This window comes from Oncorhynchus kisutch, linkage group LG14 (assembly GCF_002021735.2).
Source record: "Oncorhynchus kisutch isolate 150728-3 linkage group LG14, Okis_V2, whole genome shotgun sequence".
Classification (NCBI taxonomy): domain Eukaryota; kingdom Metazoa; phylum Chordata; class Actinopteri; order Salmoniformes; family Salmonidae; genus Oncorhynchus; species Oncorhynchus kisutch.
The window spans coordinates 5,355,363-5,367,936 of NC_034187.2; the positions used below are offsets into that span (position 1 = coordinate 5,355,363).

General features: G+C 47.0%; 1 protein-coding gene across 1 annotated transcript in view; it reads right to left on the reverse strand.

Annotated features, from left to right (window-relative positions):
• Nucleotides 1-6,038, reverse strand: part of LOC109885513 (alpha-actinin-1-like) — a 120,021-nt gene extending 113,983 nt beyond the window's left edge. Inside the window, 1 exon segment of the mRNA XM_031787688.1 lies at nucleotides 5,587-6,038. Within this exon segment, the coding sequence (XP_031643548.1) occupies nucleotides 5,587-5,703 (117 nt within the window). The 5' untranslated portion in view covers nucleotides 5,704-6,038.
• Nucleotides 6,039-12,574: the final 6,536 nt, after the last annotated feature.

Genomic DNA, 12,574 nt, shown 5'->3' on the forward strand with positions numbered 1-12,574 from the left:
CTGTGACTGACCCTAAACAGAGAGTACACAGTGGCAGAATACCTGACCACTGTGACTGACCCATCTTAAGGAAATCTTTGACTATGTACAGACTCAGTGAGCATAGCCTTGCTATTGAGAAAGGCCGCCGTAGGCAGACATGGCTCTCAAGAGAAGACAGGCTATGTGCTCACTGCCCACAAAATGAGGTGGAAACTGAGCTGCACTTCCTAACCTCCTGTCCAACGTATGACCATATTAGAGACACATATTTCCCTCAGATTACACAGATCCACAAAGAATTCGATAACAAATCCAATGTTGATAAACTCCCATATCTACTGGGTGAAATACCACAGTGTGCATCACAGCAGCAAGATTTGTGACCTGTTGCCACAAGAAAAGGGCAACCAGTGAAGAACACACACCATTGTAAATACAACCCATATTTATGCTTATTTATTTTATCTTGTGTCCTTTAACCATTTGTACATTGTTAAAACACTGTATGTATATATATATATATATATATATGACATTTGTAATGTCTTTACTGTTTTGAAACATCTGTATGTGTAATGTTTACTGTTAATTTTTATTGTTTATTTCACTTTATATATTATCTACCTCACTTGCTTTGGCAATGTTAACACATGTTTCCCATGCTAATAAAGCCCCTTGGATTGAATTGAGACAGAGATATAATCATATATTAATGATCTATTACATTATGGAAGTGAACCTAATCTAAGACATACCCGGCCCTATTTCACTAAGACAGACCCGGCCCTATTTCACTAAGACATACCTGGCCCTATTTCACTAAGACAGACCTGGCCCTATTTCACTAAGACAGACCTGGCCCTATTTCACTAAGACAGACCTGGCCCTATTTCACTAAGACAGACCTGGCTATGTAGTGGTGGAGGGGAGAGTCATTCAGATTCCACTGAGAAGGAGAGACAGTCTGTATACCTGACAGTCAAGTTGAGACATGCTGGGGACATTTCCTAACCACATCATATCCCTCAGAAAAGCAACATCCAATGGAAAGTGTCCCAAATGGCATGCTATTCACCCTATTCCCTACATTTTTTTGACCAGAGCCGGAGTCCTATGTTAGGGAATAGGGTGCCTTTTGGGATGCATATACCATTGATCTACTAGGGGGACACTGAAGGAAAAAGGTCACTAAACTCTTATAATGAATATCAACAAGGTTCATTCACTGGGTTTATCTGTGGTGAGGCTAGTGGGTGTCCCTCCCCCCTTGCTCCCTGCTCCCTCCCTTGCTCCCTGCTCCCTCCCTTGCTCCCTGCTCCCTCCCTTGCTCCCTGCTCCCTCCCTTGCTCCCTGCTCCCTCCCTTGCTCCCTGCTCCCTCCCTTGCTCCCTGCTCCCTCCCTTGCTCCCTGCTCCCTCCCTTGCTCCCTGCTCCCTCCCTTGCTCCCTGCTCCCTCCCTTGCTCCCTGCTCCCTCCCTTGCTCCCTGCTCCCTCCCTTGCTCCCTGCTCCCTCCCTTGCTCCCTGCTCCCTCCCTTCTCCCTCCCTTGCTCCCTGCTCCCTCCCTTGCTCCCTGCTCCCTCCCTTGCTCCCTCCCCTGCTCCCTGTGCCCTCCCTTGCTCCCTGCTCCCTCCCTTGCTCCCTGCTCCCTCCCTTGCTCCCTGCTCCCTCCCTTGCTCCCTGCTCCCTCCCTTGCGCCCTCCCTTGCTCCCTGCGCCCTCCCTTGCTTCCTGCTCCCTCCCTTGCTCCCTGCTCCCTCCCCTCCCTGTCAGCGTGCTCCCTCCCCTCCTTGTCAGCGTGCTCCCTCCCCTCCCTGTCAGCGTGCTCCCTCCCCTCCCTGTCAGCGTGCTCCCTCCCTCTCCCCCCTGCTCCCTCCCTCTCCCCTCTGCTCCCTCCCTCTCCCCTCTGATCCCTCCCTCTCCCCTCTGATCCCTCCCTCCCCTCCCTGTCAGCCTGCTCCCTCCCTCCCCCTGCTCCCTCCCTCCCCTCCCTGTCAGCGTGCTCCCTCCCTCTCCCCTCTGCTCCCTCCCTCTCCTCCCTGTCAGCGTGCTCCCTCCCTCCCCCCCCTCCCTCTCCTCCCTCCCTCCCTCTCCTCTGCTCCCTCCCTCTCCTCCCTGTCAGCGTGCTCCCTCCCTCTCCTCCCTGTCAGCGTGCTCCCTCCCTCTCCCCTCTGCTCCCTCCCTCTCCTCCCTGTCAGCGTGCTCCCTCCCTCTCCTCCCTGTCAGCGTGCTCCCTCCCTCTCCCCTCTGCTCCCTCCCTCTCCTCCCTGTCAGCGTGCTCCCTCCCTCTCCTCCCTGTCAGCGTGCTCCCTCCCTCTCCCTTCTGCTCCCTCCCTCTCCTCCCTGTCAGCGTGCTCCCTCCCTCTCCTCCCTGTCAGCGTGCTCCCTCCTCCCCTCCCTGTCAGCATGCTCCCCCCCCCCTCCCTCCCTGTCAGCGTGCTCCCTGTCAGCGTGCTCCCTCCCTCCCTCCCTCCCTGTCAGCGTGCTCCCTCCCTCCCTCCCTCCCTGTCAGCGTGCTCCCTCCCTCCCTCCCTCCCTGTCAGCGTGCTCCCATCCCATAATCATTTTTTTTTGTCTAGTCAGAGCTCCATACGATAAACACACTTCTGTCTCTTTGGGTCCTCACATTCAGAAACACATACAATTATGAATCCTGTTATGTGTGACCGCCCACACAGCAGTCACTGAGGAGGGCTGAGGCACGAGTGGGTCTCCCCCCCACAAAAAAAATAAACTCTGTTGAAGTATAATTACTCCACACCTGGGAAATCTCACAGGGTACCTTTGTTTCATTGTTTATATATTTGTGGGCGGGTCCAGGCCTACTGTTTCTCTGTCTGCACATCTTACCTTATAGTCGGGCTATAATACATACAATTAAATGGGTATAATTCATCGCATTACTGCAATGCCTTGTTTGGTCTAGCTTATACTAGCACCTCTACTGAACGCATCTGCTGTCTATCTTGGCATAAACTATGAACATGGCTCAGTGTTTCGAAAGCCTTGGTCTATTCAGTGGCCCTTTCCTTGCATGAAAAATTAAGTCTAATTGATTCAAAAGAGAGACTATAAAGCACTGCCAGTGGATTCTCAGTCATTCCATGGTATTACTACGGTAGCTACTCAAACTCAGCGTGCTCCCTCCCTCCTGCTCCCTCCTCCCTCCCTCCTGCTCCCTCCTCCCTCCCTCCTGCTCCCTCCCTCCTGCTCCCTCCCCCCTCCTGCTCCCTCCCTCTCCCGCCCCCGCTCCCCCCTGCTCCCTCCCTCTCCCGCCCCCGCTCCCCCCTGCTCCCTCCCTCTCCCGCCCCCGCTCCCCCCTGCTCCCTCCCTCTCACCCTGCCTCTCCCGCTCCCTCCCTCTCCCCCCTGCTCCCTCCCTCTCCCCCTGCCTCTCCCGCTCCCTCCCTCTCCCGCTCCCTCCTCCATGCTCCCTCCCTCCCTCTCCCCCTGCTTCCTCCTACTCCTTCCCGCTCCCTCCCTCTCGCTCCCTCCCTCTCCCCCCTGCTTCCTCCTACTCCCTCCCGCTCCCTCCCTCTCGCTCCCTCCCTCTCCCCCCTGCTTCCTCCTACTCCCTCCCTCCCTCCCTCTCCCCCCCCTCCCCCCATGCTCCCTCCCTCTCCCCCCTGCTTCCTTCTACTCCCTCCCGCTCCCTCCCTCCCTCTCCCCCTTGTTCCCTCCCTCTCCTCCCTATGACTACTGTAGCTACTCAAACTGCCGTAGTGAGAGCCTCCAGATGATGTCTCAGGACAGGCAGGCTCGTGCTAGTTGTTGGCTCCCTGCATCTGTAATTATTTACGTGTAACCCCTGACCTCGCATACCTAGCCGCCCCGGTGCTTCTCTCACCGACACCAGTAGCCGTCTGGCGATGACAACATAATTCAGGAAACTGGAAGCCAAAGCTTTCGAAGCAGAAAAAAAAGGAAAACTTTTTCCAACAAGAGGAGGAGGACGATTATGACCATTTTAGGGCACGCTCGCTCCCATCCAAGCCCAACCCTTCTAACCACAACGCTTACTCAGATTCCACTGCGTTTTCTTCCCTGTTTTCTCAAAGCAAAAAAGGAAAGTGAGAGAGAGAGAGAGAGAGAGAGAGAGAGAGAGAGAGAGAGCGAGAGACAGAGAGAGCGAGAGACAGAGAGAGCGAGAGACAGAGAGAGCGAGAGACAGAGAGAGCGAGAGACAGAGAGAGCGAGAGAGAGACAGAGAGAGAGACAGACAGAGAGAGAGAGAGACAGAGAGAGACAGAGAGAGACAGAGACAGAGACAGAGAGAGAGAGAGAGAGAGAGAGAGAGAGAGAGAGAGAGAGAGAGAGAGAGAGAGAGAGAGAGAGAGAGAGAGAGAGAGAGAGAGAGAGAGACAGAGAGAGAGAGAGAGACAGAGAGAGAGAGAGAGACAGAGAGAGAGAGAGAGAGAGAGAGCAAGCACAGGCACAAATGTTTTCAGCCACTCTCTAAGTACTTTCATTTGAATGATTCCATTGGAACTCAGTGTAGTGTACACTGTCCATACTTACTAGTTCTGAACCACACACACACACACACAAATACTGTTGACATCACTGGAACTGAGGTAGATAGGGACACCTACAATAGGAGGAGAGGAGAACTGAGGTAGATAGGGACACCTACAATAGGAGAACTGAGGTAGATAGGGACACCTACAATAGGAGAACTGAGGTAGATAGGGACACCTACAATAGGAGAACTGAGGTAGATAGGGACACCTACAATAGGAGAACTGAGGTAGATAGGGACACCTACAATAGGAGAACTGAGGTAGATAGGGACACCTACAATAGGAGAACTGAGGTAGATAGGGACACCTACAATAGGAGGAGAGGAAAGAAGGGAAGAGGGGAGCGGAGGAAGGAAGGAAGGAAAGGGAGAGGAGGGAAGGAGGGTAGAGGAGATGAGGAAAGGGGAGAGGAGAGGACAGAAGAGGACATGAGGAGGAAAGGAGATGAGGAAAGGGGAGAGGAGAGAAGGGAAGTGTAGGGGAGAGAAGGGGAGATTAGGAAAGGTGAGAGGAGAGGAGGGAAGGGGAGGAAAGAGAAGAGGAGAGGAGGGAAAGGGAAGAGGAGAGGAGGGAAAGGGAAGAGGAGAGGAGGGAAAGGGAAGAGGAGAGGAGGAAAGCGGAGAGGAGACATGATACAGCAGTAGGAACACATGTCTGACATCTGTTGCTCTGCGATGTTGCTTCAACTACATCCGGTCGGCTGCTTTTACACATTAGGATAGAACTAGCCGAAATCCTTAATGTGATGTTTAGGCTAGTCAACGCATTAGGCTACTCAAAAGTTTTGGTGAATTTGCAATATGACAGTTGACACATCGGTTAGCCTATCTAAATGTAGTGTAAAAATCGTTACAAAAACACCCCCGGTGTCAATAATACACAAAAGCGTATTTGTTAATCTTCCCAGTTCCCAAGAGCAGTATCAATTTCAAAATAGACTACAGGTTTCCTGCTGCGCGCTCATATGTCCCTCTCCCCTCTCATCGCACTGCTGCACCACACCGGGAAAGAGGAAGCTAGATCACTATATATATATATATATATATATATATATATATATATTTAAATAACACGGTAAACTGTATTCACCTTCCTCTGCTGCTTCTCCCACGCCGGGTCCAACAGCATATCCCGGTCCCAGTCATCTTCCTGAGGCATATAATTGTTTTCATCTCCATCATAGGGATCCATGTCGAAAGTAGGCATTAATTATACTTCTTCGCGCTCCTGTATTCCCCGGGACTCACTCGGGGGTGGACCGGAGGGGATGTTGCAACAATACGTTACCGACCGTCTCCCGCACTCGCACACGATCAAGACGGTGTGAATTAAATTAACGGTCGCCCGGATTCACTGTATCTCTCTCGCTGACTCTCTTTTCCCTTCCCCTCTCTCTCGCTCTCTACTAAATCGCACAAACCCCTCGCCTTTCTTTTTCTATCAATTTGTTTCAACCTCCGAGCTACAGCGCTATTCTAAGTAGGCAGATCCTTGAGCGATGCTGCCGACAGAAGCAAAATGTTGCTGTGAAGAAAAAATTAACTTCAATGGCAAAAATATACAACTTGATTGGGTACAAGGGAGTTATAAGGCCCGCCCACTATCGACCAGGCACACATAATTGGCTGTAGCAGCTGTCAGTGCAACTACTTATTGTACGCTGATTGTATTAGTATAGGTTGTCTGCTCTGGACATACGGGTACTTTGATTGGATACATTCTAATCTGTCAAAGTGTTTAATTTTGTTTGAAACAATGTAATTTAAAGACCTAAATTCCTAATGCGCGAAAACATTAGCACCTGTATTACGGTAATTTACCATTTCAGTGTAGGCTACGCCAAAAAGCGTACATCCTCCTACCAGTAGAGCCTATAGCTGCAGGTTGTTTTCAGAAGCGGCACTTACCCCCTGGAAGAGGAGACCACAACCCCCATTATCGTCATCTATAGTAAGAATCAATGGATATGAGTCGCGTCTTCTAGGCAACTTGTTGAAACACAAATACATCTAACACACGTGGTTCCCATGTATTCGATGGCATTCCATTTGCTCTGTTTCCAGTCATTATTATGAGCCGCCCTCCCGTCAGTAGCCTCCACTGACACACGCCATCTAGGTTAACACATGTCCATAAAGCGACAATGCCCTCCCGGTCATTAATGACTGAGGTTAAAGGCTAGTTACTAATGATTTATTTAACGCTGATGGCTACATAATAACGTTAATGTGCCAGACATGGAGTCTGTGGAAATGATTAATTGTCCATTAATTACAAATCAATGAGCCAACAATTTCACGCGCTTTTACGCAATGGCTCTAAATGGCTGAAACAAATTTCAAGACAATTCCAATGAGTTGTAAAGTTTGTAATTTTGTTAATATTTTACCGGTAGTTGTATAGTTACCATGTGTTACATCATTTGGTACTTTTGTTTATAAAACATTTTTTTCACATATCAACCGAGTTTCCTGCTCGTGACTCTTGAGATCTCGTCATTCATCTCAACTCAGATTCCATGTTTCTCTTGTCCCCAAGATTACCAAGAAGGTTGGCTGTGCGAGGTGATGCGCCACCGGACGGCTTCAACCCTGTCATGTAAACACACAGGGCCGTGCTGCCGTGGCCACGGTCTCTACCTTGTAAGGTAAAACCACATACTGGAACTACTCGCTGCCTGAAGGCCTCGCTCCTAAAACTGAATAGCCTACAAGGGGTAGCCCAGGTCAGTCTTGCGTCGTTCTTAGTGGCTACGTGAAACTGGAGCGATCTTCCATATATGGACAAACTTCCAAGCGGGTGAATGTTCGGGGAAAGTGACGTCACAGATTAAGCGCAGGCTAAAGACTGGTCTGTGTTTAAAGAGGCAGAGTTCCTTTCACAGCAGGATGAGTGTGTTACCACTGTGCAGACATAGGTGAGGAGAACCGCAACCAAACAGTGAAAGACTGTGTAGCCTACTGTATTTAAAACAGGGTTTGGGACAGTGATTGTAATTCAAAAATCTGTTTTTCACAGGTAAGGAGAGGAAGGGTTGCAGAACGACCGTTTTAAGGAGCATTTCTTCTAGGTTCATTATTACGGCAAATAAACTAAATCAAATCACAGTTTATTCCTCACGTGCTTGGTAATTAATCAACAGGTTGTGGACTAACAGTGAAATGCTTCCTGACGGGACCTTCCCAACAATACAGAGACACAGAAAATAGAGAAATAATAGAAAACTAAAACACGTAATAATAAATACACAATGAGCAATGATAACTAGGCTCTATACACAGACCAGTACTGAGTAATGATAACTAGGTTATATACACAGAGTACCAGTACTGAGTCAATGATAACTAGGCTCTATACACAGGGTACCAGTACTGAGTAATGATAACTAGGCTCTATACACAGACCAGTACTGAGTAATGATAACTAGGCTCTATACACAGACCAGTACTGAGTAATGATAACTAGGTTATATACACAGACCAGTACTGAGTAATGATAACTAGGTTATATACACAGACCAGTACTGAGTAATGATAACTAGGTTATATACACAGACCAGTACTGAGTAATGATAACTAGGCTCTATACACAGACCAGTACTGAGTAATGATAACTAGGTTATATACACAGACCAGTACTGAGTAATGATAACTAGGTTATATACACAGACCAGTACTGAGTCAATGATAACTAGGCTATATACACAGACCAGTACTGAGTCAATGATAACTAGGCTCTATACACAGACCAGTACTGAGTAATGATAACTAGGTTATATACACAGACCAGTACTGAGTCAATGATAACTAGGCTATATACACAGACCAGTACTGAGTAATGATAACTAGGCTCTATACACAGACCAGTACTGAGTAATGATAACTAGGTTATATACACAGACCAGTACTGAGTAATGATAACTAGGTTATATACACAGAGTACCAGTACTGAGTCAATGATAACTAGGCTCTATACACAGACCAGTACTGAGTAATGATAACTAGGTTATATACACAGAGTACCAGTACTGAGTCAATGATAACTAGGCTCTATACACAGGGTACCAGTACTGAGTAATGATAACCAGGTTTTATACACAGAGTACCAGTACTGAGTAATGATAACCAGGTTATTTACACAGGGTACCAGTACTGAGTAATGATAACCAGGTTATATACACAGAGTACCAGTACTGAGTCAATGATAACTAGGCTCTATACACAGACCAGTACTGAGTAATGATAACCAGGTTATATACACAGAGTACCAGTACTGAGTCAATGATAACTAGGCTCTATACACAGACCAGTACTGAGTAATGATAACCAGGTTATATACACAGAGTACCAGTACTGAGTCAATGATAACTAGGCTCTATACACAGACCAGTACTGAGTAATGATAACCAGGTTATATACACAGGGTACCAGTACTGAGCAATGATAACTAGGCTCTATACACTGACCAGTACTGAGTAATGATAACCAGGTTATATACACAGAGTACCAGTACTGAGTCAATGATAACTAGGCTCTATACACAGACCAGTACTGAGTAATGATAACCAGGTTATATACACAGAGTACCAGTACTGAGTCAATGATAACTAGGCTCTATACACAGACCAGTACTGAGTAATGATAACCAGGTTATATACACAGAGTACCAGTACTGAGTCAATGATAACTAGGCTCTATACACAGACCAGTACTGAGTAATGATAACCAGGTTATATACACAGGGTACCAGTACTGAGCAATGATAACTAGGCTCTATACACAGACCAGTACTGAGTAATGATAACCAGGTTATATACACAGAGTACCAGTACTGAGTCAATGATAACTAGGCTCTATACACAGACCAGTACTGAGTAATGATAACCAGGTTATATACACAGAGTACCAGTACTGAGTCAATGATAACTAGGCTCTATACACAGACCAGTACTGAGTAATGATAACCAGGTTATATACACAGAGTACCAGTACTGAGTCAATGATAACTAGGCTCTATACACAGACCAGTACTGAGTAATGATAACCAGGTTATATACACAGGGTACCAGTACTGAGCAATGATAACTAGGCTCTATACACAGACCAGTACTGAGTAATGATAACCAGGTTATATACACAGAGTACCAGTACTGAGTCAATGATAACTAGGCTCTATACACAGACCAGTACTGAGTCATGATAACCAGGTTATATACACAGAGTACCAGTACTGAGTCAATGATAACTAGGCTCTATACACAGACCAGTACTGAGTAATGATAACCAGGTTATATACACAGAGTACCAGTACTGAGTCAATGATAACTAGGCTCTATACACAGACCAGTACTGAGTAATGATAACCAGGTTATATACACAGAGTACCAGTACTGAGTCAATGATAACTAGGCTCTATACACAGACCAGTACTGAGTAATGATAACCAGGTTATATACACAGAGTACCAGTACTGAGTCAATGATAACTAGGCTCTATACACAGACCAGTACTGAGTAATGATAACCAGGTTATATACACAGAGTACCAGTACTGAGTCAATGATAACTAGGCTCTATACACAGACCAGTACTGGGTAATGATAACCGGGTTATATACACAGAGTACCAGTACTGAGTCAATGATAACTAGGCTCTATACACAGACCAGTACTGAGTAATGATAACCAGGTTATATACACAGAGTACCAGTACTGAGTCAATGATAACTAGGCTCTATACACAGGGTACCAGTACTGACTAATGATAACTAGGCTATATACACAGGGCACCAGTACTGAGTAATGATAACTAGGCTCTATACACAGGGTACCAGTACTGAGTCAATGATAACTAGGCTATATACACAGGGTACCAGTACTGAGTAATGATAACTAGGCTATATATACAGGGTACCAGGACTGAGTAATGATAACTAGGCTATATACACAGAGTACCAGTACTGAGTAATGATAACTAGGCTCTATACACAGAGTACCAGTACTGAGTAATGATAACTAGGCTCTATACACAGGGTACCAGTACTGAGTAATGATAACTAGGCTCTATACACAGGGTACCAGTACTGAGTCGTGATAACTAGGCTATATACACAGAGTACCAGTGCTGAGTAATGATAACTAGGCTCTATACACAGAGTACCAGTACTGAGTAATGATAACATGGATCTATACACAGGGTACCAGTACTGCGTAATGATAACTAGGCTATATACACAGGGTACCAGTACTGAGTAATGATAACTAGGTTATATACACAGGGTACCAGTACTGAGTAATGATAACTAGGTTATATACACAGGATACCAGTACTGAGTCAATGAGTAATGATAACTAGGCTATATAAACAGGGTACCAGTACTGAGTCAATGAGTAATGATAACTATGCTATATACACAGAGTACCAGAACTGAGTCAATGAGTATTGATAACTAGGCTATATACACAGGGTACCAGTACTGAGTAATGATAACTAGGCTATATACACAGGGTACCAGTACTGAGTAATGATAACTAGGCTATATACACAGGGTACCAGTACTGAGTCAATGAGTAATGATAACTAGGCTATATACACAGGGTACCAGTACTGAGTCAATGATAACTAGGCTATATACACAGGATACCAGTACTGAGTCAATTTGCAGGGGTACAAAGTAATTAAGGTAGATATGTACATATAACTTAGAATAAAGTGACGAGGCAACAGGATCGATAATAAACAGTAGCAGCAGCAGCGTATGTGATGAGTCAAAAGAGTTTGTACAAAAAGGGTCAATGCAGGTAGTCCAGGTAGCGACTTGGTTAACTATTTAGCATTCTTGTTTAGATGTCTCATGACTTGGGGGTAGAAGCTGTTCAGGGTCCTGTTGGTTACAGACTTGGTGTGTCGGTACCACTTGCTTGGCAGTAGCAGAGAGAACAGTCTATGACTTGGGGGTAGAAGCTGTTCAGGGTCCTGTTGGTTACAGACTTGGTGTGTCGGTACCACTTGCTTGGCAGTAGCAGAGAGAACAGTCTATGACTTGGGGGTAGAAGCTGTTCAGGGTCCTGTTGGTTACAGACTTGGTGTGTCGGTACCACTTGCTTGGCAGTAGCAGAGAGAACAGTCTATGACTTGGGGGTAGAAGCTGTTCAGGGTCCTGTTGGTTACAGACTTGGTGTGTCGGTACCACTTGCTTGGCAGTAGCAGAGAGAACAGTCTATGACTTGGGGGTAGAAGCTGTTCAGGGACCTGTTGGTTACAGACTTGGTGTGTCGGTACCACTTGCTTGGCAGTAGCAGAGAGAACAGTCTATGACTTAGGTGGCTGGAGTCTTTTTGACAATTTTTAGGGCCTTCCTCTGACACCACCTGGTATAGAGGTCCTGGATGGCAGGAAGCTCGGCCCCGTTGATGTACAGGGCCCATACGCACTACTCTCTGTAGTGCCTTGTAGTCGCCATAACAAGTGGTGATGCAGCCAGTCAAGATGCTCTCAATGGTGCAGCTGTTTAACTTGTTTGAGGACTTGAGGACCCATGCCAAATATTTTCAGCCTCCTGAGGGGGAAGTGGTAGTGTTGTCACGACTATGTTGGTGTGTGAGGACCATGGCAGCTCCTTAGTGATGTGGACACTGAGGAACTTGAAGCTCTCAACCCGTCAATGTGAATAGGGGGCGTGATCGGCCCTCCGTTTCCTGTAGTCAATGATCAGCTCCTAAGGGAGAGGTTGTTGTTGTCCTGGCACCACGCTGCCAGGTCTCTGACTTCATCCCTATAGGCTGTCTCAGTTGATGAGGTCATTATATGAATCATCTGGGGGAAAAAAAGAAAAAAAACTTGCCCCTCTTGGGATCCCCAGGACCAAGTTTGGGAAACGTTGCTAAAGGCTGTGTCATCGTCATCAGTGCTCAGGCCTACCACCGTTGTGTCATCGTCGTCAGTGCTCAGGCCTACCACCGTTGTGTCATCGTCGTCAGTGCTCAGGTCTACCACCGTTGTGTCATCGTCGTCAGTGCTCAGGCCTACCACCGCTGTGTCATCAGCAAATTGAATGATGATGTTTGGAGTCATGCGTGG